The sequence below is a fragment of the Mercenaria mercenaria genome, chromosome 2, assembly GCF_021730395.1.
Source record: "Mercenaria mercenaria strain notata chromosome 2, MADL_Memer_1, whole genome shotgun sequence".
In the NCBI taxonomy this organism is placed as follows: Eukaryota; Metazoa; Mollusca; class Bivalvia; order Venerida; family Veneridae; genus Mercenaria; species Mercenaria mercenaria.
The window spans coordinates 36,599,163-36,625,631 of NC_069362.1; the positions used below are offsets into that span (position 1 = coordinate 36,599,163).

The window sequence follows — 26,469 nt, forward strand, 5'->3', positions numbered from 1 at the left end:
TGCAGTATAATGACTAGGGAACACTTCACTGGATTTAACAGCGTCAGCAGAAACCAGTTTGCCAGGTTTGACCCCACCCCCACCCCTTGAGCCACGATTCAGTGCCACAAACAATGTCGGGTTTAATGTAATTCAATGCAGTTTGAAATTCAGAGTTATTACTACGAACAATTCGACAATTGAAATTCATAATACGAAAGTTCCGTTTTGCAGAGACACTATAAAATGAAGAAGTATTTGTATGTCCATCCGACGAAGATAGACGAGATGTCCTAATACTTTTAGTGCTATTTTTCACAGAACGACTGCTGGTAATGAGGGGGCGAAAAGGTGCACCTGATGTTACTGAGTCATTGCAACTGATTCATCAATATAAGATAGGGGATTATATATATTTGATGTGCATAATTCAAGAGATCTAACCGTGAAACAGTCAATATTTACGCTTTCACATTTGCAACATAGCCATTGAATGTGAGAGTGTCTAGCTAGTAAATCGTAATCTGCCGAGCACAACTCAATGCACGATCTGTGGTTCCATATCGAACAGCCATCACATGCTATACCGTCTAGATGCTCCCAAGTGGCTGGCATTTCACAAAGACCACAGGGATATATACGTGAATCATCAGATGGTCCTGGGTTTGTTTGAATATCACCACTCAGTAATATTAAGCAAGCAAAAAGTGCCAAGCTTTTGTTTTCAGTGTTGATGTATTTAGGCGACCAAAATCTATTTTTCAAAGTTTTCACACAAATTCCAACGGACACTGATGGTGTTTTGGATTCATCATTGACATGGATCAACTTCAAGCAGAACAAAATCCACAAAAGCAGGTGGAGTGACATACTCATGTTGAACCGGGTGGGTGGGGTACAAGGTGGCTTCCGGGCAGATGTAGGGTGGCAGGTTGATACACTATATAATCATCACGGGGCTACTATTTTTGAAAAAACCAATGTTAATGGAGGTGAATTGCACTAGATGATACAAAATGTGCGTCTAAATTATCACCAATTTGATTAGAAAAGAGATTTTTTCCCAAGATTTTTTTCTCGCGCATGCGCACTCCCAAAAGCTCTTCAGAGCTTATGTTTTGTAATATTGTCTTTCTTGCCGACTTAAAATAAAACTTTTTGTATTGTATTGTATTGTATTGTATTGTATTGTATTGTAACACTGAAAAGCATTTCTGAAAATTCCCGAGGAACAAACCCCGGACCTGTGGATGGGAAAGCCAGCGTGCAAACCACTGAGCAATTCCGTCCACCTTTATTTATTTATTTATTGTTTCTGTCTTTGAAAAGCTGAGTTTATCTTTAAAAGCATCACACTTTAAATATGTTACGCATTGCCATATATTGATTTAGTGGTCTTCAACCTGAATCTAACGTACCAAATTGAATAGGTAATATTTGTTCTACCACCGGCAGCACTGTGCTGATTGGTGGATAGCGGAAAACCAAACTGAGTGTACAGGAAGAATTACTTCAGAATCTCTGTTTAACACGATAAAGTGGTAATTTTGAACAAATTGTTTTTATTAATTTATATTCTTATTTACTGCTTTATGTAAAAAAAACTGTGTTAAATCCTGGAGCGACAGTAGGGCAGCACACAACCGTTGTGAATGTGCTCGCGTAAAATCAAGATGGCGTATTTTCGATTCGTACTCGAAATTTACACACCATCGGTATCAATTCTCCTTCTTTACTGTATAGCAATACAAACATTTCTTGACACGAACAGTCGAAACTCTGAATTTCATTTTCAATGACAAGACTTAAGCTGTGCCGATACCTAGTCGAACTAGACTAGTCCAAATAATTGTACTCGAGAGTTGAATATCGTTATATTATTTTGACTTGTCGATATCCGCCTCCAGGTACAAACCAGAAAAGGTAAAAAATGTGGTAGCACTGCCCTCTTCTTTGCGTAAGTAACACCCAATGGAATCCGTTCGGCGGGAATTATGTTATAATAATGCAACGGATAAAAAAAAGAAATACATAAATAGAAAGCCTGTAATTTTTCCTTTTCGATGATGTATATATTACCGAGATTTCTTGAGAAAAATTCAAACTATGGCAGTTAAAAAAATGCCAAGGTTTAACACGAGTGTACTACATATTGGAAAATGGCCGATCACCGGTAAACACATTACTACACGAAGCGTTTTCATTGGTCACGCCTCCGACCGCCATAACATGAAGACGATTGAAACGTTAGAGGTTTAAATTTTTACGACAGAAATTCTTGATAAATATGTCCTGTTCTTATGTTTTTTATTTACTATTTATGATTTAAAACAACAGGTAAGCAGTTACGGCTAAAGAAAAATCGTGACTACTGATAAATTGTATTTTCAATTGACCACAGTTTCCACCACAGTTTTGATTGTTTCTGGTTGAGACCTCTAGGTAGACAACGTAAAATATCAAAATGTGAAATCGGTCTGCCTGAGGTCTCATTATTTAGATTAGAACTAGACAAGCTTACTGTCGCTGAGTGGCTGCTTTTTAATTTCTGACTTTTGCAGCCACAGTTTGACGTCACAATATAAAACAAACTGTATACATCGGACTACTAGTCGAACTAATCCGACTTATACATGTAGTGATTATTCACTACACAGGAGCCGAGGAACATATAATTAATAGGATGCCTGGCTGTGCAGCTTAGCCAGGCTGGTAACATTGCCCGATCGGGCTTTTGACAGAAAAACTAATATTTCTTGCAAAATAATGAAGACATTTCTTTCAAACTTGGTCCATTTATTAAGCATAACATATGATACAAATAAAAATAAAAATAAATTGGTTGCCTTCAGTTTTGGAAGAATTATTTCCCCTTTTCAGGTTTTTATGACGCATAATTTTTTAAGTCCAAAAAAGATATGTTCTAATGCTAAGTTTAAAACAAAAAAGAGTTCAATGGCTTTCTAATGCTCTAAATTATTGCGCTAGCACATGAATGTATACATTTTACTGTGTTCCCAGTTACAACATTATAGAGAAATGTTAGTTGTAAAAAAAATTGTTCCATCATCTGCACTAGAAACAAAGTATTAACCCTAAATATATAGAATAAAGGTATTGGCGCACAAGTTTGGAGCACTAGAAAGCCATTGAACCCTTTCCTGTTTTAAACATTGCATTAAAACATAATGTTTTGGACTTTAAAAAATATGCATCATAAAAATCTAAAAAAGGGAAGTAATTCTAACAAAACTGAAGGCAACAAAGTTATTTCTATCTTAATGTGCATCATATGTTATGCTAAATAAATGGACCAAGTTTGAAAGAAATATCTTCATTATTTTTTAAGAAATATTAGTTTTTATGTCGAAAGCCCGATCGGGCAATGTTACCAGCCTGTTAGCAGGAGACAAGATAGACATAAAAACCACCACTTACCTCCGATAGGAATCAAGGATGCAAGCAGATCGATATCTAATGAGCACAAAGATACGTCTTTGCAAGATGGCTGGAAGGGCTAGAATGATTAATGATTGGCCGCCTCCTCGTGTGACCTCTTGATGACCTCACCATTGCCAGTTGGCGACCCCTTCTCAGCACTGGTCTCAGGCCACTATTCACTACACTCCTCTCTTTCTTATAAGGAAGATTCTAGGGATACGGATCCTTACCTCTAGACAAGCCTGTTAGGAGTTTTCTTGGGGTACGGACCTCCTTTTTCTAGAGATTTATGGTTATGTATATCTTAAATTTTGTTGAAAATGAAATAACAAATAAGCCTTAACCAGTCTTCACTTAAAACTTGGATCTCATTGGTCTACAGATACCAGCGTTCTCTCGATTGTTTAACTTCTCTTTCAAAACCTAAACATGCTAAATAACCGATGAACTCCAAATGAATACACCGTTCCGTGCCAGTTAGATTGTTGTCAAATAAACTGTTGAAAACAGCTAGCTTAATGAATGAATCTATCCCTTAAATGAATTCTATTTGAAATTCAGCAAAAAGAAAAAAATAATAAAATAAATTGGGCGTAATAGTATGCACCTATTTATTTTGTTATTTAACAAGGTATAATGATAATTGGCATGGAACTGATTGTTTAATAATCAATTAAGGAACATTAAGTAAAAGAAACTGTGAAAATGTCCCTTGTATCTGGTAACGGCTACCAAATATGCAAAAAACCTCATACACTAAGCATGCTAAGGGTTAATTATCAGTTTAATATAGTTTTTTTTTCTGAACATATTTAACATTATTTTGTTTAATCTTTATATCTTTTTCGAATCCTTGTGATTTACTTGGTGTTCCTCGGTTATTTACATTCCGAAAGAAAATGTAACAAATCTGATGAACGTTGTTATCTGTAACTCATTTAGCTAAAAGTTTAAGGTGAATTCTGATGAAGTGTTATTTTTATTTCATTTTCAACAAAATTTAAAATATAAATGACCCGTAATCTCTAGAAAAACGGAGGTCCGTACCCCTAGAAAACCCCTAACAGGCTTGTCTAGAGGTACAGATCCGTACCTCTAGAATGATTCAGTCAGATCCTAGAGGGACTGATCCGTACCCCTAGACACTTCCTTCTTATAAACCAGGTCCCCGGGGTAGAATTATTGGGTCTCCCCAGGGGTAGGGCTGACAGAGGGATCTAAACCTGGCCTAGATGTATGGCCCAGTGGAATACTGACACCTGTTAACCTAGGTGAGGTCAGAGCTGTTGATAGCTCTAATTTAACCAAGTTTGGTCGCTTTTCCGGAGTGAATGGGTTGATGACCTTTAGGAAAAGGGTGAAACTACACAGGCTACTCTCCACCCAAGGGAAGATATGGGTGAGAACCCATAGGGGCAAAGAACAAGCAGAATTGCTAGAGAACAACATCCATGTGGGACATAATCATTTTTCCCAGGCCATCCTATGGGTGAAAATTCATACACAAAGGGCAACAGTAATTAGCAAAATCCATGTGGGACATATACGTTTCTCCCTAGCCGCCCCATGGGTAGACTCACATAAAACGGAGAACAAAGCATAACAGTAGGTTAAGCGAAATCCATGAGGGACATATACATTTCTCCCAGGCCATCCCATGGGTAAAAGCCCATAAAACGGAAAATAACGTGTAACAGGGACTTGGACATTTAACCATTGTGTGACCCAGGAATACATTCCTGCCCACTTAAAAATTGACCTAGATACTAAATGGACAGGGGTCTCACCACCCAGTTAAGGGGAAATGAGACCAAATTCAATAGGAACAGAGAGACCATAGAAAGAAGGGCTGGTTAACATTCATGGATCTGGAGACATGAGAGACCGGGGGAAAACTCCCGGGCATGGGCCACTAACACGCACTTAATCGTCAAAGAACAGCTTGTTAGCATTTTCACAGGTGCGGGACATAAGGGCCTGAGGGGAACCCCCCAGGATATGGGCCACCAATACTGCTGTGATGCCCAGCAGGTGTGGGGCATTGTAGGAATACTGCGGAGAGCGAAATGCTGGGGCCATCCATTTCCAAAATTAACCAATCGGAGGGGATGCTTTTTTGAAGTTTTCAGACCAGCCAACTGGTCTGTGTCATACTCATAGCTCCCCACCCAGTTGTTTACGCTAAAAAAGGTGTTAGGGAAAGCTTCCCTCCACAGATTGACTAAATCGGTAGACCCCTGGAAGCAATGCAGTTAGATGTACTGCGTGTTAGGGATCCCGGCTGCTTGACACAGTGACAGGAGCCTCAGGGTCGGCTCCATGTTGAGCCTATCCCGGGGGACACCCCGGGCATGAAGGACTAAAACCCCCTCAGGAGGTACCCATCGCAGTAACTCGTGAAGGAACTCCTGAGCCACCCACTCATAAGGGTGAGTGGTCCTATCTAGGCCCAACTCCCCATAAACCACCAGGCGACGGGAGTCCCAGAGCTGGAACTTAAGTTCCCGCTCATGCCTGGTCAGCAAGTTTACAGATTTTGGGTGTACCCCCACTGTTTTGTACATCTCCCTGGACATCAGATCTTCCACCCTCATAAGCGAGGGGAAGAACTGGGGATCGCAGAAGGAAGTGACCGCACCTTTAATCCCAACCAGTTGACTTGCGGGCACCTGTCCCACGCCCCTAATAATATCCCCAAATGAGGCGGTGATAGAGAGCCCCAATTCCCTGGTCAGGCGATCAAGGTGAAAATGGGTATCTACCACCCAGGCTCCTTCCTCGGTTACCCTCTCAGGCAAGTTTGCCCCTTCCATTCCAGCTCTACTTCTGGGGCTTTGGCCTTCACCTCCGGGGATATTGCTACGTTTACCCCCCCCCCCCCCCCCCCCCCCCCCCCCCCCCCCCCACCCCCACAGGAGGCAATCTGTCAGACGCAGCTTCCCCCGAACAAAGGACAGCTGCTCAGCGGAGGATAGCAAATTAACCGCCACTGCCAGACACCTCCAATCCCCTAGGACCATAGGAGACCAGAGGGATCTGAGGCTGGGCACCAGTTCAGCCCTCCACCCATTAACCCGTGCGAACAGCGCCATATTGGCAATCTGGTCGTTTTGAAATCCCTGCTCCAGGCTAGGGACTACCTCCTGATTGATCAGGTGGATCAAGCGGGAAAGGGTGCCCATCCCCCCTCACCCGACTGGCCAGCCACTGAACATGACGTTCCCGCTTCCTAAGGGTGGCGGGGTTCTGAGCCCCCAAATGGAAAGGCCCTGGCAAATGTGACATGGGTTTTCATGTCCGCAGCCCGAGCCCCACAACTGCGGACTGGGCACAACTTTCTCTGGGTGCTCCCCTGGGTTTTGGGACGGGCTCCTCCCCAAGGAGCTTCTTGGGAAGGGTTGTTGGCTGGGTTAGGCATAGAGCTTGCCTTGGGGTGTACAGAGTTGAGTCTGTGGACTGAGCATGAGCCCTGGCCCTCAACTCACTCGCATCCCCGTAAGCTTGGCTCTCTTCATGGGGGACAAAAAGAGGTTCAAGGGAACGTTGCCTCTTTGACACCCGTTTGATACTGCCAGAAGCAACTTCCTTTCCTGACCTCCCCCTTAACTGGAAACCCTCTTGGGTCAAGGTTAACCTTGGTTTCTCAAGGGAGTTGAGTGAAGTTTCACTCTCCCCTGAGTCGCTCATTGCTGGTAAGATGAAAGGGGGGAATACCAGTCTCGAGTCCACTGGAGAGGTGGACAGTGCACCTTCCAGCAGGGCCATATACTCCCCTACCATCTGTGAGGCCAAGGGACTTTCAGGCTTTGATGAGGAAAGGGACATATCCGCCCCTGGTTCCTCAAGGGGAAATGTAACCTCCTCCAGCCTATTGAGAGCTGGAGGCGCAAGAGGTTTGGGGGCCTCAAGTGGAGCCCAACTAGGATGTACAATTGGCCGTTCGGATTTATCCTCCTCGGCTGCCCAATTTACCCGTATCCCCTCCCAGACTGCTCGAAATATTCTCATCCTCGCAGTCTTCATGATGCCCGGAAGAATCAGTCCCACTCACTCCGGAGCCCTGAGGGGAACTATTGGCCAAAGGATTCAGTCCTCGGCCCAGAGAGAATCTGGTGACCAAGGTGGAGGCATTCCAGCTCCTAGGTCCACTCCTATCAGGGGAACTGACAGGGGATAGACTTACCCCTGTCATATGCCTACAAGGGCTTTCGGTAAGGGAAGGGGACCTGGACCCCTCACTACGTGTCCCGGGGGTCTCCTCCCTGGGATCCACCAGCTCTATGTCTGGGTCACTCATAAATGTGAACTCGTCCACCACATACCCGGTGCGAGCTATGCCAAATCTCCCTCGTTGGTGCCTTCTCATGGTGGTCTGAAACAAGGTAAAAGGGTGTCATTTTACCCTCCTAAACACGGCTTAACAGGGGAGTATTTTCCCCCGCAACCAGAATGGTCAGTACATTCCAGTCACTGCTGCAGGGCCCCCTCCCCAAGTCCCTCCTGACAACGCAAGCACTTGTATTTGCGAATATCTAGTGCCTCTGTGGGCGAGATATTCACGCAAGAGCCATGGTACCAGGTATCACAGAAATGGCACATTATCATAAACCTGCCAGACAGTGGCTTCCGACAGATACAGTAAATTTCCTCCTCAGCAGTCTGAGGCATGCCAATGAGATCTGTCCCTTTTTTCCAGAATTCCAGAACCCACTTCGGTAATTCCCGATCTTTGCACAACTTCATTCGGTCATGGTTAGTGGTGAAGATGGCATTTTTGACCTTAACCCTAAAAATGGACTTGGACAAGGCCTGGACAAAAGTTCCTGGCCCCTTCCATGGGTTTACCAGCTTCCTACATTTACCCTTAGTGGCTGCCGTGTCAAGAATATACACTGCATCACCAACATTATACGTGCATTCTGCGAGGCGTAGAGCATAATCGCGTTTAGGTGCTTCTGATACGTTTTGAGACGTTCACGTGCTATGCAGTGAGCTTCATTATTCTGGATCATTAACTGGGTTACGTATGATTTCTCATCCCCCGCCTCAGTCTCTGATCCAGCGGGAACCAGGAACATGAGATGCGCTGGGGTGTTCACCTCCTGCCCCAACATAAGCTTATTAGGTGTAAACCCCGTGGCACTATTCACCGAAGAGCGCATAGCTGCCGCGATCTGCGGCAAGAACTCATCCCACCTATTTTGTGCCTGCCCCGTGAAACACCTCACTGCATCTATAAGTGTTCAGTTGTAGCGTTCCACCTGACCATTGGCGGATGGGCGATACGGAGTATTCTTGCTTTGTGGATCTTAAGCATTTCACACAGGTTCGAAAACAGATTGCTCTTGAAATTCCGCCACTGGTCAGTAAAGATTTCAAAGGGGAAACCCATCCTACTGAAAAACTCATTCACAGCCGCCCTGGCCGTGATTTCTGCTGTTTGACTGGGCAACGGGACCAGTTTGCACCATTTTGTGAACTAGTCCACCATGACTAACACGTATTCATTACCCCTAAGGCTTTTGGGGAGCGGCCCCAAGAAGTCCAGATGCACCCGTTCCATCGCCTCCCCTGCATGAAATTGAAAAGGGATCATTTCCCCCCTTCCCAGGTGGGTTGGTTTTTTGCTCCGGTTGCAAACCCCACAGGACTTCACATTTCCTTACCTTAAGCTTTAAGCCATACTGACAGAAACGTTGTAGGTTGCCCGGCTGTACATATTCCAGAGTAACTGTGGAAAAACTGCGGATAAATGCAAAACTTATGATTTATGGTTATGTATATCTTAAATTTTGTTGAAAATGAAATAAAAATAAGCCTTAACCAGTCTTCACTTAAAACTTGGATCTCATTGGTCTACAGATACCAGCGTTCTCTCGATTGTTTAACAGTTAACTTCTCTTTCAAAACTTTTTTGTTCTCACTAATATATAGCTACCATTTAATAAAACTGACTTCGTGTTATATATATTTTATATAAATTTGAATGTTGATATCAATGTCAATTGTGGCTGAGTTATGGCCATTTTTGGACTTGGAAATTGGTTCAGTTTTCGTACAAGTCCATGTTTTGTCAAAACTATTTGACATGTGGCTTTGAAACTTTGAACTCTTGTTCACTGTGATGATCTCCATCTGTTCCCTTACAGAAGAAAAAGGCCTGCTGTGTACTCTTGCTGTGTACATACAGCGTATATGATGCGTACATGATGTGTACTGAAATCAAGGGCTTTAAATAGTGCGCAGGATATACACCGTACATACACCGATAGTACGTTTGTAGTACACTGTTGACATGCAAATGAGCTCTGCCGCGTACTACTTGCTGCGTACATGCTGTGGACTACATAGTACACAGGATGTACGCTGGAGGAATTTAGTATGCGGGAAATAGTACGCAGCATGTACGCGGCACATACACTTTTCACATGCAAATGAGCCTGCGGTGTACTACCCCTGCGGCATACATGCTGTGTACTCCTGCGGCGTACATGCTGTGTACTCCTGCGGCGTACATTCTGTGTACTCCTGGCCCGAGTCCTGCGGCGTACATGCTGTGTACTCCTGCTGCATACATGCTGTGTACTCTTGTGGCGAAACTGCTGTGATAATGTAAATTCCTTACCCTACCAACTTTCTTATGCAAATGCTGATCATTTGGACAGAAAAAAACAGAAAAAAGATAAGTGACATGCATCAATAAGTATTTACCCTTACCAAAATAATGTAGATTGATGTTATCAAATAAATTAGTATGCTTTTCTTCATCCACTTTTCAATGAAATAAATCAATTTTTGTATCATGTAATTTGGTAAACATCTGAAGAAAATGGCGTAACTGCATCAAGGGGAAACAACTTAAATGCAACTAAATATAAGTGTTATAAATTTTGAAGTATCTGCGGTGTACATGCAGTGTACTATTTTCTTGTACAAGTCCCTCCTGCGTACATGCAGTGTACTCCTTAAATTTTCAGAGTCTGTGCTGCGTACTTGAAGTGTACTAGTGACCTCCTGCGTACATGCTGTGTACTCGTCGAAATAGTACGCGGCATGTACGCGGCATGCGGTGTATGTAAAATGTACTCCTCTGGCGTACTGCTGTGTTCGCGGCATATACACAGCAAATACGCAGCATGTACGCCACAGAGGCTTGCTTCTGTAAGGGTTGTCAAGGATATGTAACTATGTCAAAGATATTTGACTGAATTTTGGTCTGTTTTGGACTTGTAAATCAGTTAAGTTTTTCATATCAGTCCATATTTTGTTAAAACTGTTTGAAATATGGTTTTGAAACTTTGACTACTTGTTTACCATCATAGTCTCCATATGTAGGCAAGACTAACTGGGGCAAGGTTTTTGGCTCTGTTATGGACCTCTTTTGACATAGAAATTAGTTATGTTTCGTGTACCGTTCTATATTTTGTCTAAACTTTTTGATACATGGCTTTACATTTGCATAATATCATAACACATTGCCATATAGTGCAACACTTACCAGTTCCACAAATACAAGTACATTGTCTTACCTGAAAATCTCTGGTAATATTTTGTCCCCATACTTACATCAGTTCTTTGAATATTAGTACTTGATTTTCATGTGGATATCCAAGTCCTCTGACACTCGCTACAGCTCTACCAGTATGTGGTGCTCTTCATAGTTTTCCATCATTGATAATGATTTAGTTTTTCATTTGAAGGTAATAGATGAAGTTCAGGAAATATGGCAAACCTGATTGAGTTAGAAGATACTGGGGAAAGGTTGAAGGATGCCGGGGAAACAGTGGTTGAACTTCTGGTAGATCTAGATATATTGGTAAGTGTTCAAATGAGCCGTGCCATGAGGAAACCAGCATAGTGCGTTTGCAGTCAGAATGGATCCAGACCAGCCAGCACATCCACACAGTCTGGTCAGGATCCATGCTGTTCGCTTTCAAAGCCTAAATTGTAATTAGAGAAACCATTAGCAAACAGCATGGATCCTGACCAGACTGCGCGGATGTGCTGGCTGGTCTGCATCCATTCTGATTGCAAATGCACTATGTTGGTTTTCTCATGGCATTTCATAGCATTTCTATTGAGCAGCATTTACAAGTGATTTAATTATGTCAATGAAATAATGAAAGTGAATTGTGAAAATTTGTTGTCTCCTGTTTGTTATCTTAAAACTTCTCACTTCTATAAATGTTTCTCTTTATTTTCATATGAAGTTATTTTAAAAGTGAGAGCCACGAATAGAAACTGTATTGACACAGTCATGTACTTCTGACATAAAGCTGTATCAAGTAATTGAAGTATACCTATTGAGTGTTTGAATTACATTGCTGCCATAATTTGCAAAAAGACTAATATTACACCTTTTGTAACACAGAGGAGGGGCAAGTATTGATAACACAAGTTCGAAGATTGGAAAGTCTTTTTACAGCTGTGTACATGTACTGTTTATAAATTACTTTCCTATTTACAGTGTAGGAAACTGGAGTTACTTGGCCAGGAGACGTTGATTTTCTGCTCTGGTTCAGACGGTGTTATAACATCAACTGTAGCATCTTTATTCTTTAAACAAGTAGATACCGTCTTTGCAAAATTTAAAGAATTCTGTAGTAAGTACTTTGATTTTCTTTCAGTTTGGTTGAGGCATTAAGGTAGTAGTATTAGCACTTGGCAATTTTTGTCTGATTACATATTTTCAGTTTGGGATATCTGTATTTCTTGGCTGGGAAGGAAGGTCGTATATTAGTCCAAGCTACATTAACATCTGATAAATACTGAAGTAGGATACAGACAGAAATTAACATAATCACATAGAAATTTCCAAGTATCGTAACAGGTCCACTACCTTAAAACTTCAATAAATGCCTAATAGACTGTATTTAAGTCAGGTTACAAAACTGCCATTGCTGAGAGATATAGATTTATAATATGTATATGTGTGTCTTTTAAGATTATTGAATCTGCAAAAAAATCTTTGAAAATAGCATGCTTTTATACCTCAGCAATAGGTTTTAGGATTACATAGGGTTGTGTATGCCTACTCTGTTATGAAATAGCAATGTTCTGAAGTGATCCACAATATGAGCTGTGCCATGGGAAAACCAGCATAGTGGGTTTGCATCCGCCCAGTCTGGTCAGGATCCATGCTGTTCGCTTCCAAAGCCTATTGCAATTACAGAAACTGTTAGCGAACAGCATGGATCCTGGCCAGACTGCGCGGATGCGCAGGCTGGTCTGGATCCATGCTGGTCGCAAAGCCATTATGTTGGTTTTGTCATGGCACGGCTCATATCTCTTTGCAATTTCATCACATATTGGATGATTTATATTTGTTATAATAACTACCAAGTATATTTTTCACTGGACCAGGTACGAAATTACAGAATGGTAAATCTGTTAAGACTTTTGCCTGTTACACATGTAAGATCAAAATATCTTTCACTTATGAAAACCAGGTTTTGCATTTTCACTTAGACTGTGAAACACGAATCAGATATACAGGTTGTGAAAGATATTTAGACATTCATAATTCTTGCACTAAAACAAATAAGTACCCTCTTAATCTTATTTAATATTGTCTACTTCAGCACAACGACCAACAGTAGATCAGTTAGTTGTGCCTCCAAAACCTGATACAGATAGTGCATCCAAGCATGAACCAGTGGAGGATGAGTATGATGGTGACACCGATGATGAAGTTGGAGACTTTGATAAGTCAGAGAATACAGCTGAAGAGACAAGAGATGAAACAGGTTTGAATTCTGAAACATTGGTTACAGAAACATCTGATGTTCAAGAAACTGTTGATAGTAACACTGAAGTTCAAACTTCAAATAAAAGATATCTTGAAAATGGAAGGTTGGGAAATGGAATAAAAAAGACAAAACTAGATGGAACAGACTTTTTCTCTGATAAGAAAAATTTACTTCCTAGTGTGTCTGTGAGAAGAATTGATGAAAAGAACGGACCAGGAAATCATTCTCAGAAAGACAAGAAATATTTGGAGGTTAACGATGAGAAGTTACTGTTGTTGACACCAGAAGAGTCGGGTCTAGATTTAACACAGGATGAAAATACTCCATTCAGTTGTTTCAAGTGTGAAAAAATAGCCGGTGGTTTGAGCAGGTTGCGAGAACATCTTACGAAGGTTCACAAGATTAAAATAGGCCATCAGTGTGTTTGTGGACGTTTCTTTCAGGATACTGCATCGTATAATAAACATACAGACAACAAATGGTACAATATGTATCACCATGAATGTCAGCATTGTAAAGGTATCTATCCTTCAGTCAATGCCTTAAAATCTCACATGATGCGTGTTCATGATGAGAATTCTGCAGATATAATAGTCAGTCAAGCTGAAAAGCTTGGAGACTTTCCTTGCTTGAAATGTGAGACATTGTTTCATCATGAACAGCATCTTATAGACCACAATGACAATTTACCTGACTGTGATGTTGCAGTGAAAGATGATAAAATGGTTGAGAAAGATTTAGCTGACTCTGAAATAGTGTACATGATCGAAGACGGAAAGGATGTCAAAACAACATACGGAAAAATTATGGCTTCCCAGAAGTCTGCACCATATACATGCCCATGTTGTACAGACTCGTTCACAAGGAAAAGTAATTTTCAGCGACACATGTTGCGGCACCTTTCTCAAGGGACACATTTATGTCTGATTTGTGGAAATAAATTCAAGGGAAAAGATGGTCTTCAGAGGCACTTGAATCAGCATATGACGCGTCCATACAACTGTTCAAACTGTAGAAATAGGTTTGAGACTCAAGCCGAGTTAAGTTTGCACATGAGCAGTCGGTGTAAGGAGGGTAGCAGGGATGATTTTAAATGTGACCTGTGTGATCATGTTGCCCCAAACATGTAAGATTTTTTATGCTTTTATGAAAAAAAAAATTCTGGGAACAAGATGACTGTTTTAAGTTAGAAAAAAAGAAACAACAATAGTAGTAGGTTTTATTGGCTGATATGATAAAATCGGGTTTCAAGACACAATTTTTGGCACTGTATTAAATCACTATTCTAAAAATCTCACAGTTCTGCACATCAAAGCAAATTTCATTTCTGTTGACACCACAAAAGTTTGATTTAGAAAAAGGGCTTGTCCTATTAAGGTGCCCAGAAACATTTATGGGTACTGTACCAAAAATTATTTTTATGCCCCTGGCATCTACTGATGCAGGAGGCATACAGTGATTGTCCTGTATGTTCATCCGCCCGTCCGAATGAGGTTAACCAAATGGGACTTTTCGTCTAGCATCAATACCCCTTACTAGAATGACTTGATACCAATGCAGATGTAACCTGTGACCATTTCTCAGACATCACCTGACCTCAGTTTGAACTTGACCTAATTTTGGACTTAGATTACTTTGTATCGACAAGGATGCCACCGGAGGCATCAAGCGTTTATTGAACACAGTTTCTTGTTTTCGGTATTGGTTTTTCAAAACGTAAACAAGTTGTAAAAGGATTTTTTAGCAGGAAAGGAAGTTAAAGGCAAGGCTTTGGTAGAAATGTTGTATCCTATGCCATCATTGTCAGTGTTGGCTGATAGAACAGTTCCTTAACTTGTAGGCACAGTATTAGAGAAATTCTGTTATTAAGGCATATTGAATAAAATGCCTGCTTGTCTGTTTAAGGTCTTCTCTACGGGTCCATAAGAATATGCATGCAGGACTTAAACCGCATGAATGTGCTAAATGTGAGAAAAGTTTTGCAACCAAGAGCAGTCTGGAGCGCCATGATGCAGTGCGACACCAGGAGGCTACTCCTTTCAAGTGCGGCCAGTGTGGTAAAGCATTTAAAACGAAAGATAACCTGAAAAAACATTCTAAAGTCCATCAGGAACCAAAATTTTCTTGCGAGGTTAGTCTGTAACTAATTGGTTTTTGTAATGTATAATTTTGATACATATATTGGTGATTAATTAGCATTTATAAGGAAATACTTAGAGACGCATACTTGTACTTTTTGCTATAGATAGACGTTATGTTTCAAAAAACCAGCTTTAGTAAAGAAGCAGAATAATATCTTTGTAATTGCTAAAGGTCCTAATGATGGCAAAAATGATCTGCTGCACTGTTAGTTATGTCTTCAATAGATAGTCAACTGTCTAAAGAGAATTCCTAAAGAAAATAACTGAAAGGGGCTATTTGTGCTACTTTTTATGCCCCACACATTTATGTGCAGGTATATAGCATTGCTGCTGCCCACATGCCACAAAATCTTGTGTGTCCAACTCCTTCCTCACTATAGTCTTGATTTGCTTCAAACTTCCTAAGATGAAGATTTGTTCGTTTGTTTGTTATGGATTTAACGCCGTTTTTCAAAAGTATTTCAGTCATGTAACGGCGGGCAGTTAACCTAACCAGTGTTCCTGGATTCAGTACCAGTACAAACCTGTTCTCCGCAAGTAACTGCCAACTTCCCCACATGAATCAGAGGTGGGGGACTTATAATTTCAGACACAATGTCGTTTATCAAATAGTCAGGAGAACATACGCCCCGCCCGAGGATCGAACTCGCAACCCTTAGTTCCGTAGACCAATGCTCTTACCTACTGAGCTAAGCGGGCGGGCACAGGTGAAGACGCTTGATATGCAGATGAACATAAGGAAGGAATTTTTCTGTGACTATTTTTACTGCATTTATGGCCCATTGATAATTTTTTTTTTTTTTTTTTTTTTTTTGTTAAATAGATGATCGCACAGTATATGGGGGCATCCATGTCCTATGGACACAATTCTAGTTATCTAAGAGGTTTAGTAGACTGTATTGTCAAGTTTTAGCTTCTCCACTCTTTCATTTTAAAATTGTTAAATAAGTCTGCTAATAGTACATATACAAAATGTATATATAATGTTTGATATGCTGTAAAATATTTTATCTTTGCATGTTTTCTTGGAAGTATATCATTTATATTAACACACAAAATCTTGCTGACTTGTTGTTTGTTAGGTGTGCGGGAAAGGCTGGGTGGAGAAATGTAGCCTGAGAAAACATATGCAGGTTCATACAAAAGCGAAACCTTTTATATGTGAGGTACTGTACATATACTATTTTCTCTGTCTATATATTTAACAAGTTTTCTGTACCTTGTATGAGAATGGGATACAAGTTAAATATATAGATAGAGAGAATTATATGTAATGTTACTGTCTATCTATATGTTTAACTTGTAGGTATGTGGCAAGGCTTGCACAGAGAAGGGTAACCTCACTAAACATATGAGGACACATACACAGGAAAAACCTTTTGTCTGTGAGGTATTTGTTGTTGTGTTATTCCATTCATATAAAGCCACTGATCAGAAATTTTAATCTTAAACTTTTCAGTGCTGTATTTATACTTAAGTATAAAGTTCATACTGAAATTATTTTTCTTCCCACTTCACACTCACAAACTTCATAGAAGTGCTGTTGCTTATGAATACTACATACAGAATGGGTGAAATTACTTATTTTTAGCTCACCTGTCACAAAGTGACAAGGTGAGCTTTTGTGATCGCGCGGCGTCCGTCGTCCGTCCGTCAGTCCGTCCGTCCATAAACTTTTGCTTGTGACCACTCTAGAGGTCACATTTTTCACGGGATCTTTATGAAAGTTGGTCAGAATGTTCACCTTGATGATATCTAGGTCAAGTTCGAAACTGGGTCAGGTACAGTCAAAAACTAGGTCAGTAGGTCTAAAAATAGAAAAACCTTGTGACCTCTCTAGAGGCCATATTTTTCATAAGATCTTCATGAAAATTGGTCAGAATGTTCACCTTGATGATATCTAGGTCAAGTTCGAAACTGGGTCATGTGCCTTCAAAAACTAGGTCAGTAGGTCAAATAATAGAAAAACCTTGTGACCTCTCTAGAGGCCATATTTTTCATGGGATCTGTATAAAAGTTGGTCTGAATGTTCATCTTGATGATATCTAGGTCAAGTTCGAAACTGGGTCAACTGCGGTCAAAAACTAGGTCAGTAGGTCTAAAAATAGAAAAACCTTGTGACCTCTCTAGAGGCCATACTTTTGAATGGATCTTTATAAAAATTGGTCTGAATGTTCACCTTGATGATATCTAGGTCAAGTTTGAAAGTGGGTCACATGCCATCAATAACTAGGTCAGTAGGTCAAATAATAGAAAAACCTTGTGACCTCTCTAGAGGCCATATTTTTCATGAGATCTGTATGAAAGTTGGTCCGAATGTTCACCTTGATGATATCTAGGTCAAGTTCGAAACTGGGTCAACTGCGGTCAAAAACTAGGTCAGTAGGTCTAAAAATAGAAAAACATTGTGACCTCTCTAGAGGCCATACTTTTGAATGGATCTTCATGAAAATTGGTCAGAATGTTTACCTTGATGATATCTTGGTCAAGTTCGAAACTGGGTCACGTGCCTTCAATAAGTAGGTCAGTAGGTCAAATAATAAAAAAACCTTGTGACCTCTCTAGAGGCCATATTTTTCAAGGAATCTGTATGAAAGTTGGTCTGAATGTTCGTCTTGATGAATATCTAGGTTAAATTAGAAACTGGGTCAACTCTGGTCACAAACTAGGTCAGTAGGTCTAAAAATAGAAAAACCTTGTGACCTCTCTAGAGGCCATACTTTCGAATGGATCTTCATGAAAATTAGTCAGAATGTTCACCTTGATGATATCTAGGTCAGGTTCGAAACTGGGTCACGTGCCATCAATAACTAGGTCAGTAGATCAAATAATAGAAAAACCTTGTGACCTCTCTAGAGGCCATATTTTTCATGGGATCTGTATGAAAGTTGGTCTGAATGTTCATCTTGATGATATCTAGGTCAAGTTTGAAACTAGGTCTACTGCGGTCAAAAACTAGGTCAGTAGGTCTAAAATTAGAAAAACCTTGTGACCTCTCTAGAGGCCATACTTTTCAATGGATCTTCATGAAAATTGGTCAGAATCCCCATCTTGATGATATCTAGGTCAAATTCGAAACTGGGTCACATGCCATCAATAACTAGGTCAGTAGATCAAATAATAAAAAACCTTGTGACCTCTCTAGAGGCCATATTTTTCAATGGATCTTCATGAAAATTGGTCAGAATTTTCATCTTGATGATATCTAGATCAGGTTCAAAACTGGGTCACATGAGCTCAAAAACTAGGTCACTATGTCAAATAATAGAAAAAACGACGTCAGGTGAGCGATTCAGGACCATCATGGTCCTCTTGTTTTGGTTTATTTAGTGTTACTAACCAATACATTTAAAGTAAGTCTGGAATTTTCTGAAAAGTTTACATAAAATACTGAGCCATGCTCCTTTAATGTTCTTAGGGAGTATGAAGTTTGGTAGGTAAATAATTTAAGCTGTTAACCAGCATTAACTTTTCTTCACAAGTAATGGACAACTTCATCATATGAATCAAAAAGGGAGGAATACAAACATCTACTCTTTGATCTTAACTTGGAATATTTGGGAATCAATTGCACAACCTCTGTAGGTAGCCATAAATTCTTTCAGAGCTAACCAGTGACTCCACTAGGATTGAGTATAAAATCTACTTTAGTTTATAAATATTGTAATAAATGTTTGTTAATACGTGTTGTGTATATTACAGCTATGTGGTAAAGCATATGGAAGGAAATCATTGTTAGACAATCACAGACGCCTGCACACTGGGGAAAAACCTTACAAGTGCACTAAAGAGGTTAGTTTTATACACCCCTTTGTTTGCTCTAACGTTTAAGGTGAATATGACCACATTGAAGTGAAGCCATTTGCTCAGCTTTCTCAATGTGTAGACCAAATGTGTAACAGTATGCTAGTTAAATTTAAACAGTTTGTAGTGGCCTGAATAAGGAGGGGAACAAATTGTATATAGCAGATTATCCAGGCAAAATGTTGACTCAACTACATAGCAGATTATCCAGGCAAACTGTGGTCTCAGTTATATAGCAGATTATCCAGGCAAAATATTGACTCAGTTATATAGCAAATTATCCAGGCAAAATGTGGTCTCATTATATAGCAGATTATCCAAGCAAAATGTTGTTTCAATTATATAGCAGATTATCCAGGCAAAATGTGGTCTCATTATATAGCAGATTATCCAAGCAAAATGTTGTTTCAATTATATAGCAGATTATCCAGGCAAAATGTTGTCTCAATTATATAGCAGATTAACCAGGCAAAATGTTGTCTCAGTTATATAGCAGATTATCCAGGCAAAATGTTGTCTCAGTTATATAGCAGATTATTCAGGCAAAATGTTGTCTCAGTTATATAGCAGATTATCCAGGCAAAATGTTGTCTCAATTATATAGCAGATTATTCAGGCAAAATGTTGTCTCAGTTATATAGCATATTATTCAGGCAAAATGTTGTCTCAATTATATAGCAGATTATCCAGGCAAACTGTGGTCTCAGTTATATAGCAGATTATTCAGGCAAAATGTTGTCTCAGTTATATTGCAGATTATCCAGGCAAAATGTTGTCTCAGTTATATAGCAGATTATCCGGCAAAATGTTGTCTCAATTATATAGCAGATTATTCGGGCAAAATGTTGTCTCAGTTATATAGCAGATTATCCAGGCAAAATGTTGTTTCAATTATATAGCAGATTATCCAGGCAAAATGTTGTCTCAATTATATAGCAGATTATCCAGGCAAAATGTTGTCTCAATTATATAGCAGATTATCCAGGCAAACTGTGGTCTCAGTTATGTAGCAGATTATCCAGGCAAAATGTTGACTCAGTTATGTAACAGATTATTCAGGCAAAATGTTGTCTCAATTATATAGCAGATTATCTAGGCTGACTGTTTGCTTAACAGTTGTAAATAGCAGATTATTTAGGCTGAGTGCTGATGCATTGGGGATATTGTCTGTAGGGGAGTTTGTCCTACATTCACCTGTTGTATTGAGCAGATTATCCAGGCCAAACGTTGACTCACTTGATAATATATAGCAGATTATCTAGGCCGACTCTTTGCTCACCAATTGTGAACAGCAGATTATCCCGACTGAATGCTGATACATTGGAGATTTTGTCTGTAGGGCAGTTTGGCCTACATTCACCTATTGTAAATGGCAGATTATTCAGACTGAATGCTGATACATTGGGGAAATTGTCTGTAGGGCAGTTTGGCCTACATTCACCCATTGTAAATAGCAGATTATTCAGACTGAATGCTGATACATTGGGGATTTTGTCTGTAGGGCAGTTTGGCCTACATTCACCCATTGTAAATGGCAGATTATTCAGACTGAATGCTGATACATTGGGGGAAATTGTCTGTAGGGCAGTTTGGCCTACATTCACCTATTGTAAATGGCAGATTATTCAGACTGAATGCTGATACATTTGGGATTTTGTCTGTAGGGCAGTTTGGCCTACATTCACCTATCGTAAATGGCAGATTATTCAGACTGAATGGTGATACATTGGGGATTTTGTCTGTAGGGCAGTTTGGCCTACATTCATATATCGTAATTGGCAGATTATTCAGACTGAATGCTGATACATTGGGGATTTTGTCTGTAGGGCAGTTTGGCCTACATTCACCTATTGTAAATGGCAGATTATTCAGACTGAATGCTGATACATTGGGGGAAATTGTCTGTAGGGCAGTTTGGCCTACATTCCCCTATTGTAAATGGCAGATTATTCAGACTGAATGCTGATACATTGGGGGAAATTGTCTGTAGGGCAGTTTGGCCTACATTCACCTATCGTAAATGGCAGATTATTCAGACTGAATGCTGATACATTTGGGATTTTGTCTGTATGGCAGTTTGGCCTACATTCACCTATCGTAAATGGCAGATTATTCAGAATAAATGCTGATACATTGGGGGAAATTGTCTGTAGTTTGGCCTACATTCACATATTGTAAATGGCAGGTTATCCAGACTGATTGTTGGTTAACCTTTAAAATGATACATGCAGGGACAGAGAATCCCTACTGTGTTATTACAGATTTGAATCTTGTAGGTATTTCAATCATGATCTTTCATTTGCTTTTCCTGAACTATGCATACTATTTTGCATTTTATCTCTGTAACAGTTGTCCTGTAGATATGCAGACATACAAAAACACTTGGAATATTTATTACTTATAAACCTACTTATAAACCTAGATGTTTTCTGCCAAATGTTGACCTCAAGTGAAGATAAAGCAAGAATATCTTACAAATACTGAAAAACTTACTTTCCACAAGCATTTAACTGTTGGGATTTAACTGTTGGGGTACTTACAGTAGAAATCATTGAACTATAAAACTAATTGAGAGATAACTTATGATATTAGATATTGAATCAAGAATAAATTCCATTTATTTCTTTGTTTTTAGGGCTGTGATAAAGCTTTCCGTAGCTACTCCAACTTGAAACAGCACATCCGTAATCACTCTGCCACCCATCCTTATGTCTGTGATGTCTGCGGTAAAATGTTCAAACAACCCGGCCGTCTCAATCATCACCGTAAAGACCACACTGTCGAATTCAGATGGCCGTGTGCATACTGTGAACAAAAATTCAAATCCATTTTCATGTACAAAGGTCATCTAGCAAAATTTCATGCAGACATGAAAAATGACATTGAGGAGAAAACAAATATAAGATTGTACGAGTGTGAAATGTGTCATAAAATGTATGGTGATAAGGATGATCTGACGCGGCATATATACATTCATCAGAATATTAAACCGTTTAGTTGTCAGTATTGTGGGAAAAGTTTTAACGATAAGAGCAATATGAGACAGCATGAAAAAATACACACGGGTGTAAAACATCATTGGTGTGAAGTGTGTAAAAAAGGTTTTATTCACAAACGTGATTTGAGAAATCATATGCAGACAAACCACACAAAAGATGAAGACGATGATGTTAAAACTCCAAGAGAAAGGAAACCCAGGAAGAAACCATTACTTAACATGAACAGTATGGCGAGCCAAGGCTCGTATGCCGAGTTTACTCCAGTGCAAGGTCAGGAGATGGACATGCAGTTGATTCAGGTGGATTATCAAGGGAAAAAAGGCGTGGAAACAGTTATAGAGGTATGATATAAAAACAGTTTAATCATAGTGAGGCAAGGTCATGTTTCAGGGACCTGACTTAATTTCTGGATTTTTTTTTTATTTCCGTGCAATAGGTCACAAAGGAGAATAGCTACAGCATGCAAACTTAAGAGGATGACTCGGCACCGTTTGAAGATCCTTTGTGTTTTTTGATCAGGTCAAAGGTCAAGGTCACAGTGATGTGGAGACTAAAAATAGTTCTGTTAAGTAAAACAGCTATGGCTTTCAAATCTGATATAATGACTATGTACCACTACAGGAAGATCCGTTTTGATTTTGCGGTCAAACCTAACCAAAAATATTGTGTAAAAGGGGAAATAATCCATTGTAGCACTTTTGAAATAATGTAGAAAGTCGACATCTTGCCTTTTTACCTACATTTAACACTTATTGTCACTCACTTAATCATTTTCTGTGTCAAAGACGCATTTTTACCAAACAAACTTTCACCCCAACTGTGGCGATAGCTTTAAAAGCAACAGCCAGCTATTCACACTAGTATTGTCGTTTTCAGCTATATTTGTACACTATAAAACTGACCTGACATAATTTCTGGTATTTTTTCATTTTCAGGACTCTACACAATTATTAAACCATTACTTAAACTATTTCTACAGTTAGATCTAGCTGCTTATGGTAGGCAGCTGTTTAAGACAAGTTGACATTAGAACAAAAAGTCAGTTTGGGAAGTTGTTTGTCTGGCTGCTTAATGCAAATGGCTGTTTAATATAGGTGGTCATTTAGACAGGTTCAGCAGTATTTTATTTCTCATTTTTCTTTCATGCTTATGCATTAAAATATGGTGAGAAATTTTCCAAAAAAAAAGAATCTTCGCATAGCTAAATTGACATCCTATTTCCTTAATTGATTTTTTTTCTTAGTTCGGTAAAGTAATGATAGCCATTGATATATCAGGCATTGATCATGTTTCAGGAACAGCCCAGAGACCTTACTGTACAGCCGGCTCTAGCCTACCTTGGCTCACATGGTGAGATACCTATGCATAATTTCCCTGTAGCGGCAGTTAATGCAGCCACTGGGCAGATTGAACCCTTGATGATTATAGAGAACTACCAGTGATCTGTTTCCATAGCAACATGGTGAAAACCTTCCATTTACAGTCCTAGGCAAGGCAGAAGTATCATGCAGTTCAAAGCTGAATTTGGTATTTTTAGCTCACCTGTCACAAAGTGACAAGGTGAGCTTTTGTGATCGCGCGGTGTCCGTCGTCCGTGCGTCCGTCCGTAAACTTTTCCTTGTGACATCTCTAGAGGTCACATTTTTCATGGGATCTTTATGAAAATGGGTCAGAATGTTCATCTTGGTAAATTCTAGGTCAAGTTCGAAACTGGGTCACGTGCCTTCAAAAACTAGGTCAGTAGGTCTAAAAATAGAAAAACCTTGTGACCTCTCTAGAGGCCATAATTTTCAATGGATCTTCATGAAAATTGGTCAGAATGTTCACCTTGATGATATCTAGGTCAAGTTCGAAACTGGGTCACGTGCGGTCAAAAACTAGGTCAGTAGGTGTAAAAATAGAAAAACCTTGTGACCTCTCTAGAGGCCATAATTTTCAATGGATCTTCATGAAAATTGGTCAGAATGTTCACCTTGATGATATCTAGGTCAAGTTTGAAACTGGGTCACGTGCGGTCAAAAACTAGGTCAGTAGGTCTAAAAATAGAAAAACCTTGTGACCTCTCTAGAGGCCATATATTTCACAAGATCTTCATGAAAATTGGTCAGAATGTTCACCTTGATGATATCTAGGTCAAGTTCGAAACTGGGTCACGTGCGGTCAAAAACTAGGTCAGTAAGTCTAAAAATAGAAAAACCTTGTGACCTTTCTAGAGGCAATATATTTCACAAGATCTTCATGAAAATTGGTCAGAACGTTCACCTTGATGATATCTAGGTCAAGTTCGAAACTAGGTCACGTGCCGTCAAAAACTAGGTCAGTAGGTCAAATAATAGAAAAACCTTGTGACCTCTTTAAAGGCCATATTTTTCATGGGATCTGTATGAAAGTTGGTCTGAATGTTCATCTTGATGATATCTAGGTCAAGTTCGAAACTGGGTCACGTGCGGTCAAAAACTAGGTCAGTAGGTCTAAAAATAGAAAAACCTTGTGATCTCTCTAGAGGCCATATATTTCATGAAATCTTCATGAAAATTGGTCAGAATGTTCACCTTGATGATATCTAGGTCAAGTTCGAAAGTGGGTCACGTGCCATCAAAAACTAGGTCAGTAGGTCAAATAATAGAAAAACCTTGTGACCTCTCTAGCGGCCATATTTTCCATGGGATCTGTATGAAAGTTGGTCTGAATGTTCATCTTGATGATATCTAGGTCAAGTTCGAAAGTGGGTCACGTGCCTTCAAAAACTAGGTCAGTAGGTCAAATAATAGAAAAACCTTGTGACCTCTCTAAAGGCCATATTTTTCAATGGATCTTCATGAAAGTTGGTCTGAATGTTCATCTTGATGATATCTAGGTCAAGTTCGAAACAGGGTCATGTGCGGTCAAAAACTAGGTCAGTAGGTCTAAAAATAGAAAAACCTTGTGACCTCTCTAGAGGCCATACTTGTGAATGGACCTCCATAAAAATTGGTCAGAATTTTCATCTTGATGATATCTAGGTCAAGTTCGAAAGTGGGTCACGTGCCATCAAAAAGTAGGTCAGTAGGTCAAATAATGAAAAAACGTTGTGACCTCTCTAGAGGCCATATTTTTCATGGGATCTGTATGAAAGTTGGTCTGAATGTTTATCTTGATGATGTCTAGGTCAGGTTTGAAACTGGGTCAACTGCGATCAAAAACTAGGTCAGTAGGTCTTGAAATAGAAAAACCTTGTGACCTCTCTAGAGGCCATACCCTTGAATGGATCTTCATGAAAATTGGTCAGAATGTTCACCTTGATGATATCTAGGTCAAGTTTGAAACTGGGTCACGTGCCTTAAAAAACTAGGTCAATAGGTCAAATAATAGAAAAACCTTGTGACCTCTTTAGAGACCATATTTTTCAATGGATCTTCATGAAAATTGGTCAGAATTTTTATCTTGATAATATCTAGGTCAAGTTCAAAACTGGGTCACATGAGCTCAAAAACTAGGTCACTATGTCAAATAATAGAAAAAACGACGTCATACTCAAAACTGGATCATGTGGGAAGAGGTGAGCGATTCAGGACCATCATGGTCCTCTTGTTAATACAACTGGTACCGATAGTATTTTGAATGAAGTGTGACTCTTTTTTAGTAGGTTTTCGTGTTTTGAATTAGAGCGCAGTATTGAAAAAAGTAGATATTAATTAGGAAGAAGTCTGAAATCTGGTCTAGTATTTTCTTATCAGAAAAGTACAGATTAGGCAATAGAAAGTTAGTTTTTAGATTCTCATCCCCGCCCGCCCCTATCTGAAACCCCCCGCCTTGAAATTTTTTATTGGTCAAAATCCAGATATCCAAAATTTCATGTCCGGATACTGGTACACTTTCATAAACATTGCATAATTCTAGAGTTTAAAGAAAATGTTTAACATATTATGGTAATGCAAAGACAATTTAACAGCATTTGACAGTATCTGATATTAACATTTACCATGACATTACCTCTTATTATAACAAATTAAGAAAAATGATCATAAAATATCGGCAATTCACACGACTAGCAGACGTTCTGGCAAACTACTTTCGATTTCAAAAACTTTTAGAAAAAGGTAAAGCCAATGTATTTTCTTATCCTTATTTGATTGTTATTGATTGTTATTGATTAGAAATAAGTATCTGTTGTCTGGATTTCAATATTTCAATTGTGTTTAACATGGAATTTGCCTTCGTGGGGAAGCCTGACATGCCATTTTCACGTGCAAAGTATACTGAATTACCGCGCTATTTGTTTCATAGATATGGAAATAGGATTAAAATATGCTGTGTATGCAAGTGCATCTAATTAAGAAATATCTGAATTTTTTCAAGTGTAGAAATACTAGATTC

General features: G+C 39.5%; 2 protein-coding genes across 3 annotated transcripts; one reads left to right on the plus strand and one right to left on the minus strand.

Annotated features, from left to right (window-relative positions):
- The first annotated feature begins 1,431 nt into the window (after positions 1-1,431).
- Positions 1,432-24,202, plus strand: LOC123562670 (zinc finger protein 676-like). 2 transcript variants are annotated; one of them, XM_053535219.1, is made up of 9 exons: positions 1,432-1,520; positions 11,121-11,236; positions 11,888-12,023; positions 13,002-14,295; positions 15,075-15,300; positions 16,393-16,476; positions 19,013-19,102; positions 21,750-22,454; positions 23,409-24,202. In XM_053535219.1, the coding sequence occupies exons 2-9, from the start codon at positions 11,144-11,146 to the stop codon at positions 23,553-23,555; spliced, it is 2,775 nt and encodes a 924-aa protein (XP_053391194.1). In that variant the 5' UTR covers positions 1,432-1,520; positions 11,121-11,143; the 3' UTR covers positions 23,556-24,202. The 2 variants fall into 2 exon arrangements, with proteins under 2 accessions (XP_053391194.1, XP_053391188.1); XM_053535213.1 differs by lacking the exon at positions 16,393-16,476 and adding an exon at positions 16,617-16,700.
- LOC123562111 (uncharacterized) lies at positions 5,673-6,233 on the minus strand. Its single transcript, XM_045354761.2, has one exon. It carries the CDS (start codon positions 6,231-6,233, stop codon positions 5,673-5,675), a length of 561 nt encoding a protein of 186 aa, XP_045210696.2.
- Positions 24,203-26,469: the final 2,267 nt, after the last annotated feature.